Raw genomic sequence first — 8,901 nt, 5'->3', positions numbered from 1 at the left:
TAACAGTAGTTATGTACACTATAACTAAGGATATCTATTTTTTTAATAAATCTCATTTTTCTCATAATAAGTTCACCAAAAAAAAAAAAACATCTAACTTGATTGTGCAACTTGTTCATATCAAGTTTGAAGGACAAGTTCAATGTCATCCTCTTGTTTATTTTTCATAAAATTTAAGGTTTCAAAGACTAACAAACAATGGTTCTTATTTTTAAAATAATGCATAAAGATGATTTCCCAATTTAGGCTAAGAAAGAAAGGAACAAAGTTAGATCTATTTAACTCTAGTATAAATGTTTTTCTTATCTCTAAAGTCATGCAACAAGTGGTTTATGTAAGTGCATAAAGTAGGGTTAAAATTGAGCAAGAATCTCTTTTTCTAGTATCATTATGATAGCAAAAAGCAGCGATTTTACTCCAACAAAATCTTTTTCTCATAACCAAAATTCTCATAGTCAAAAAAATTATGCCAACTTCAAATTATTATAGGTTACTAATTTCAAGATAAATTTAAGTCAATTTTGTATCCATTTTAAAGATCCAAATGTCTACTTTCCAATAAAATAAATGTCACTCCAAAAATCTATATCATGTAAAAGACATGAGCAATCATCAAATCATCACATTTGAATAAATCAAGATTTTATCGTTTTTAACACATTTATGAACCCTGACAACTTAAGACTCTTAACAATTTATTGATACAAACTTAAGTCCAACATATTTTAGTATTAGGGTTTACCAATACATTTATGAAACCTAACCACTTAGATAATTTTTTTTTTCATTTTTTTATTATATAATTTGATTATTTAAAGCTTTAAATACTTTTTCTACGTACAATTTTTTTTGGGTCAACTTTTATCAAATAAATGAATTTTTTAATTAGAAAAAAAATCCAAACACACAATCAATTGAAAAGAGAGGCATTGTAACTCAATTATATTGGTAGATTATCCTAACAATGAGAACATAGAATCAAATCCACCGTCCCAAATAATTGTTAGCGAAAAGAGAGGATTTCCATAGAAAAAATTGAAACAAAGTGATAAAGGAAAAAAGATAAATATATTATTTATGGGAAGACTACATGGGAATGGATTGACCTAGTGGGAAAATAGTATTTCAATACGGTTGCCCAAAGGGAATGTTTGGTGGTCCCTCTAAACGACCAAAACGTGGTGGGCTTTTCATGTCCAAGTCTTTTTGTATTATTTTATCGAAAGCAGGTGGCATCATTCATGGGAATGAGTTGATGTTAGCTAGGGCCTGGGGGTCCTCTAAAATTCAGTGGATGTCAATAATATTAGGTTACTTTTTTTTTTTTTTTATGAAATTAAAATTTTTAGGTTAGCATTTGGTTGGGGCAGGTGAAGTGGGGTTTTTTTTTTTAATTTTTTTTTTATGGGTAAAAACAAAAAACCACAATATGCTTATCTTCTTGTAGTTTCTTGATGGTACTCTTAACTACTACTTACTGTGTAATTATCTACTTGCATCAAATCTCTCCTAGAGTGGGTCTACTACTGTCATTCAGGTTCTCAAAGAGTCAAAGTTACGGGTCATGCCTTCTTTCTGCACTAAATTTGCTTATATGCTCTTAATTTTTACTTCCATTTTTGTGCAAAAATGTGGATATATTTATACTCATTATGATTAACGGGAAATAGTAGATGTAAATAAAGGTAAGAAAATATTTTCCCAATTTTTAATCTTTTTTTTTTTTAATTTTTATACAAGATAAAAATTTTATTCTAACCTAATTTAAGTGTATATGTATATAAAACTTTCTCCTGAAAACTTAAACCCGACTCTTGCCTTTACACTCTACAAACGCCTATACTTGTAAAGTGTCCATCGTACATCTAGTATAGTCCTTACTTGTTAACTTACTTGTTAACTGTTCCAAGAAGTGCACTAAAAGGGAGAGAGATATGGAAATTTAAGAGCAAGAGGGCATATCATTCAATTCGAACTATGACACTCATTTCTTCTACTTAAATTAGGAAAGTGAGCAAATATTTGTTACAAATTCTGACCAAGTACTTAGAACCAAACCCTGCAAAAATACAACACATGCCCAAATTCTGACAGAAGAATATATGAATACAGGCCACGTTGCCTGCTAGGAAGGAAAAACCAAGCCTTATATTCACTTTTTCTTCTATCCCTTTTGAACCCCACCCGAGATGAGCTTCAAAGAGCAAAAGGAAATTAAAATGAAGCAAAAGAACAATATGTATTCTATGTTAGTTTTGGATCGACCATAAAACAAGAGTAACCAACCATGTAAAAACGATAAAGAAAGAAAAGCTTGTTGCTTCCATTGCTATTTTTTATTTACCAAGGTCCTCCTCCATTTAACATTGCACTCCAATATCCACTTGGACCCCCTTGTCCCTTATTCTGTTCAACCTGTTGGTTTGTGCTTGAAATCTGCTTCAGTTCTTCAAAAGGAAACAAAAGCTTCCCTCCATTCTCTTGAGCTCCATACCTACTTCCAAACCCATCAATAGAAAACCCATGGGTTGGTTTGAATTCATGGAAAGGGAATCCAGATGATGAGTAAAGTGTACTTGAATCAGGCATAGATGGTGGGATAAAAGTATTCAAACCCCTGGAAGCAATTCCAGTCCTTAGTAGCTCCAAAGCTGAAAGATGAGTAGAGGAAGCAGAGCCAGAGTTTTGGTGATTGTTATTGTTGTTTTCAATTTTGGGCACTTGAACATATTGGGATACATCATGATACTTCTGGAAAGCTGGGAAACCAAGATTAAGATCTTGGCCTTCATGGGCCTTTGGATTTTGAGAAGAAAATTGTGAAAGGTTTGGGGGATTAAGATCAGGAATCTTTGATGAAGTTGATGGTGTTGCTGTTGCTGTTGCTGAAGACTTCCTGTTCTTTCTTGAACCTCCTCCAACAGGAACGTTTCTAAGAGACCCACCTTCAGTCCAATACCTTCTGCAAGTCTTGCAGAAGTATCTTGGTTGAGTGAGGCTGTAGTTGTTGTAGTAACAGAACTTGGTGTTGGTTGAGTTACACCTTGGACAATTCAAGTGCTCTTGAGGCCTTGCTCTTCTCTCTAACATAGGCCTTGTGCTAGGAGCTACTCCTTCTAAGGGCTTCACTAGCCCTACTCCTTGACCCTGAGACCCCCATTAAAAGAGAGAGATATTGAGAGAGAAACGGAGCAGTAGGATACCAATAATTAAGGTGTTTCATTTACAAAAATCAAAAGGGTCATTAGACAAAAAATCTATAAGTCTATTATAGATCTAAACAGCTAGACGGCACTTCAATAACAAAACAAAAGGATCAAATTGAGTACATAAAGAGTGATAACAAGTAGACAAGCGAAACAAAGTCGCTTATCTCTTGGAAAATCATATTAAAAGAGAACATAAAGGAAACAAAAAAACCTAAAGAACCAATAATAATAACAAATAATACCTTTTTCCCGTTCCCTTTTATCAGTTATCACATAAGCTAAAAAGTGAAGAAAGAAAAAGTGTGGTGCTTTCATGTTTAAATAACAGAATCAAAAGTTAATCTTATGAAAAAAAGGGACTTGCAGTGACTTTGAACATCGTCTGATAGAGAAAAGATCATTGAAATAAACCCCATAAAAAATTTTCAGAAATAATTGGAAAATGTTATATGTTAGCCTTGATTAAACAATCCTAACCCTGAATAAATAGCTCACAGTCGTTGTTATATAGGAAAAGTAAAAGGCAATACAACAAATCCACCCACCTTTGGCCATTGAGCAGTACCATCCATGAATTCGGAAGTTGAAAAGGAAAAGAAAAGCAAGGGATGACTTCACAGAGAGAGAAAGAGAGAGGATTCACCTCCTTCTTCTGCAGCTGATCTTAGTGCAAGAAAGAAGGTTTCAGATTGTTTGTTTGCTGGCTTTATGTGGTGGCTTACTTTTGAATGATGAAACCTAAAAGAAAGTTGTGTTTGTTTTGACTACACCTATAAAATATCAACACATTTGTGTTGTTGTGGGTGTGATTCTATGTGGGAATTTTTGTCTGATTTTGTTTTTAGTTGTTCAACTTTACTATTATTTTTGTTTAATATTTGTTGGTGGAATAATGAGTGTGTACTGTGGGCGATTTCTCTTTTTTGACCTGATAATGAGGATTGTCTTTATTCTTGATTTTCTCTTGGTCACTTTTGGTGTTTGTCTAAGGATCATTCACGAGTAGGGGTGGGGTTTTGTTTGGGTTATCATAAAGATCACATTTGATTGGCTAATACCCTAATACCCTATGTAATTTGTCAAAGGATCCTGTAGTAGTAACTTTCCCAATGTTTTCAAAAAGTAACCTCCTAAAGGATTGCTTGCAAAGTAATCAAAAATATTCTCTTTAAACGGTGACTTCTTACTTCTTAGCTCTCTTAAATTAGGGTTTATTGGAAATCCTACGGAAATTGCATTTGTCCCATTCTCTCTCAAATCATACAGGGATTTTATGAGTAGTCCATCATGGAATAGGATGATTTTTTTAACAAAATTTTAAACACAATCTCATGCCATTTATTTTGGAGGTTACTTGTTTGCTTTAGGATGAAGATTTTAGAAAAACTTCATGATGAAGTTATCTTAAGAACACACTTAAATATTTTAGTCCCAAAGGCTCTTTCCTATCATACAGGGATTTATGAGTTGTCCATTGTATGGAATAGGATGATTTTAAGTCTCATACCTATCAACTCAACTTGTAGTAGCTAGAAAGTAAGAATCATAATTTTTTAACAAAATTTAAACATAATCTCATGCCGTCTATTTTGGGTAACTCTTTTGCTTTACTGTTGTAATTTTAAAAACTTCAAGGTGAAGTTATCCTTAAAAACATTTGCATATCTTAATCCTAAAGGTTTTGCTAGTTTATCAAACACATATTTTTAATAAAATCCCACACAATTTTTTCTTTTTAATTGTTGGAAACACATTTTTGAAAATAAATAAGCACAAATTTTTTTTTTTTTTAAATTTCCTTTAGTGTGAAAGTTGTAAGTTGGTAGAGTGAAAAAAGAAAAAAATGAAAAGAGAGAGAATAAGAGAACCTTGTCTTGTCTTCAAGTTCAAAATTTTAAAAGAAAGAAAGAAAAAAAAAATGAAAGGTGATGGAAGGAGAGGAAAAAGAAAGTGGAGAGCCGACAGGAAGAGACAAAAGAGGGTGTAAGTGGAGCCCAGATAATGCGCGGTAGGATGGATGAGAAATCTTTGTGCTTGCTGGGTGTTTCTTTTTATGATGGTGACACCTACGGGTTTGAATTCTTTCGAATAAGCCAAGGGCTCAGTATCTCAGTAGCAATTTCTCATGGCCTTCCTTAATTATGATCTTTTTAGAATCTTTATAATTCGGCCGACTAAAAGGTTTGAGATTTGAATTGTGTTTATACTTAAATTTAATTTTTGTTTTAGTTTGATAATAAAAGTAATTATTGTGAAATGAACATTACAATAAAGTTTAGTTAGAAATTTAGTTGTAATTATTTACTACAACTTCCACTGAAATATATTAACATTATTATATATTTTGAAAATCTAACCATTAGATTATATGCTTTTTATATCTTTAATACGCATGTCAAATTTTGTGTCAATTAGATATTATTTACTATTCGATCCATTAATCTTTTTTTATGCATAATTTTAAACTATAAAATTTGAAATTTAAACATTTAAGTCATAACACCGCTATTGATTTTTTGAAAATTTTACAAGTATGGAAGATATAAGAATAAAATGCAATTTAATAGTGAATTTGTCAAAATTCACATCTAATAAAAAAAAATATATTAGAGATTAAATTTATAAGGATGTGGTATAAAACTCATATTTTACCCCACCAATTCCAACATGCCACATCATCTTATCACATATTTAAGAATAAATACAATCATACTCAATCAATTCTAATACCCAACCACCGTGCACCCTTAGTGCGGTAGTCACTTCACAAGTATAAGTAGGGGTGTCCAACCCAACCCGAAACCCGACCAACCCGACCAACCCGCCCGAACCCGAACCGGCAACCGTCCGAACCGACCACTCCGACGGTCGGTGACGGGTTTCTGACCTCAAGACCCGACGCCGGCGGGTCGAGTGACGGGTTTTCTTCTCCAAAACCCGAGCCACCCGACCCGACCGACGTTATATATAAATCTGGCAATATCCGGCGACATTCAAGCGAGATTGGTTGAGATCCGGCGAATTCGAGCGAGATTTGGTGAGATCCGGCGACATTTGAGGAGATCCAAGCGAGATTTGGACCATATTTGGTGAGATCCGGCGAGATTCGAGGAGATCCAGGCTGATTTCGGCGATTTTTGGTGCAGATCTACTGGATTTTTGCAGATTCCGACGACATTCGAAGAGATTCCGGCGACATTCGAGGAGATTCCGGCGACGTTTGCAGGATCCGGCGACTCTCAACACCGACCGACCCACCCGAACACTACCCGAACCCAAAACCGACCCGACCGAGTGACGCCGGCGGTCGGTTTCGGATCCCTCCGCCTTCCACCCGACGCCGGCGGGTCGGGTCCGGGTTGGGTCCAAAACCGACCCGACCCGACCCGTGGACACCCCTAAGTATAAGTGCTAGTGGGTTGTGGGGTGTGGGGGGAGGGTAAGGGTCAGTGTTCAAGTCTCTAGGAGGGAGCTTCACACACATATACACTTAGATTAAGTTAGAGTATAAATTCTATCTTATATAAAAAAAAAAAAAAATAAAAAAAAATAAAAAAAAATTCTATTACCCATATATAAATCCAACCAAATTGGAAATTTATTGAATGTTATTAGATGTGATAAGATGTATTGAATTTTAAGTAAAATGCTGACGTGACAATCATTTATTGGATGATATAAAACATGAGTTTTACACCCTATCCTTATAGAATTTAATCTCTATATATTAAAGTTATAGCTATTGGTTACAAGTTAAAATCTTATCTTTTGATTCTTATCTAGCTATCGAAAAAAGGATTAGACTATATAACTACTCTATCATCAAGAATATTTTATATATATATATATATATATCGTAATCAATTGCTTATTTCTGGTTTTGATAAACTATATAATCATGGAATAATAGTGACAAGTTGTGTACCTAATGAATAGCTTTTGTCATCAATTCCTTCTGGATGGTGCTGTTGTGAGTTATGTATTACATTATCACGGATGACATAATAAATTCATGATCAGAACATGGTTTGAGGGCGATGTTAATTTGTTTCTAGGAATTTATCAATGATGATCATTTCATGTAGGAAATGGGACTACAGAGAAAGTGGAATGCTGTACAAACTTAATATAGGTGGCACAAAGCGTTCGTCCATTATGGCATGGATCATGCTTTTTTTTCTTTTTTCTTTTTTTGTAATAATTTTCAATAAGATAAAGTAACTGTGAGTCATTTTCTTTATTTTGAAAGTGTTCTTTCACGTCATTCTGAATAAACTTTTCACAATTATGCACCTCTAATAATAATAAAAACACTTATACAGAGACAAGTATGCCATTAACTACTCTAATGAAGTCAGAGAGAATGCGTCTCTTTTGGCGATTGAAAGTTATTCTAGTTGACAAGGTGAAGGGTAATGGGTTTACTTCAAAAAGTTTTTTTTTTTTAAATGATTCATTAGTTGTAATGGGATATAAAGAATTTGAATCTTGAACATCTCCATTAAGAACATTGGGAGACTATTGGTGGGTATACTTCAAATGTCAAAACTAGAAGTATGGTTAACAAATCCGAGCCTAATCTCAATATGGTGTAAATCTTTGGTTATTATTAAGTCATTGATTATACTATAAGAGCCTTATAACTCAGTAATATTAACTGGTTTGCTTTATGAGTAGAACAAGGATTCAAATATCCCTCTAGACCCTACCTTATAAAGGTTATTTATAAAGTTGATGTAGAAACAAATAAAAAGAACTTATTTAAGGAATAATTTTTAAAAATTAAAATTTCTGAAACGGAACAATTTAAACCATTTAAAATTGTTATGACTTCCTTACAAAATGGTTTATATAATGAAAGAGATGCCATCCTACAAAGAATTGCAAATAAATCATGTGGATCTTGTAGTTATACGATTGATACTCTAAGAATACAATAAATACGTACCTCCTTCTTACATAAATAGTAGGTCTCATCATAAATTTAATTAATAGAACTCACTATTATGTAAGAAGAGTGAGTACGTATTTAAATTACTCCCAAGGTATTTTATAATTTTTCATGGATCTTATATCTCTTGATTATTTCCTTAATACATTTTATAAAAGGACCAAAATATCAATATAACAACAATACAATTTTAGTCCCAAAATTTTAAGATCCGTTAAGGATCCAAAATAATCTAATATGACTCGAGCGTGTGGTCTTCCTCTAACGCTTTATCATATCCTATATCACCTTTTTAGTTAACTTGTCATTTTTGTAAAATTTAGGTATTCCTCACGGGCAGAGCCAGGGGAGTCAAAGGGCGGAAATTTTCCATTGGCTTGCCAAAATATTAATAGTTTTACTTTACAACCTCCCCTGTGCAATTACAATTTGATTTTTTTTTTTCTCATATTTTTGGTGAATTTATCATATTTATTTACGACACTATTATCCCTCTCTTAAATGTCAAAACTCATTCGAATGACAAAAGAAAATCTTTTTTTTTAAGGTTCAAAACTTATAAAAGGAAAGTGAGGGTGGGAAAAAGAAAAGGGAAATAATGAAGTTAGAGTTTTAACAAAAGGAAAAAAAAAAAATTCTTTTTATCTTTCAAAAGTGATTAAAAAAAGAAGGTAATAGGACTCCAAATTCTTTATATAATAATAATTTATTATTTTTTGTAAGAATTTGTATAATAAGATT

General features: G+C 33.0%; 1 protein-coding gene across 1 annotated transcript; it reads right to left on the bottom strand.

Annotated features, from left to right (window-relative positions):
* Nucleotides 1-1,964: 1,964 nt before the first annotated feature.
* LOC126696790 (dof zinc finger protein DOF2.5-like) lies at nt 1,965-4,008 on the bottom strand. The gene is made up of 2 exons (XM_050393512.1): nt 3,755-4,008; nt 1,965-3,147 (listed from the first exon to the last, which is right to left on the bottom strand). Exons 1-2 carry the CDS (start codon nt 3,779-3,781, stop codon nt 2,341-2,343), a joined length of 834 nt encoding a protein of 277 aa, XP_050249469.1. The 5' UTR covers nt 3,782-4,008; the 3' UTR covers nt 1,965-2,340.
* Between the last annotated feature and the right edge of the window lie 4,893 nt (nt 4,009-8,901).

The sequence above is a fragment of the Quercus robur genome, chromosome 8 (assembly GCF_932294415.1).
Source record: "Quercus robur chromosome 8, dhQueRobu3.1, whole genome shotgun sequence".
NCBI classification, from domain to species: Eukaryota; Viridiplantae; Streptophyta; class Magnoliopsida; order Fagales; family Fagaceae; genus Quercus; species Quercus robur.
The sequence above is the reverse complement of the archived record's forward strand: the minus strand, read 5'-3'. Positions and strand labels throughout refer to the sequence as shown.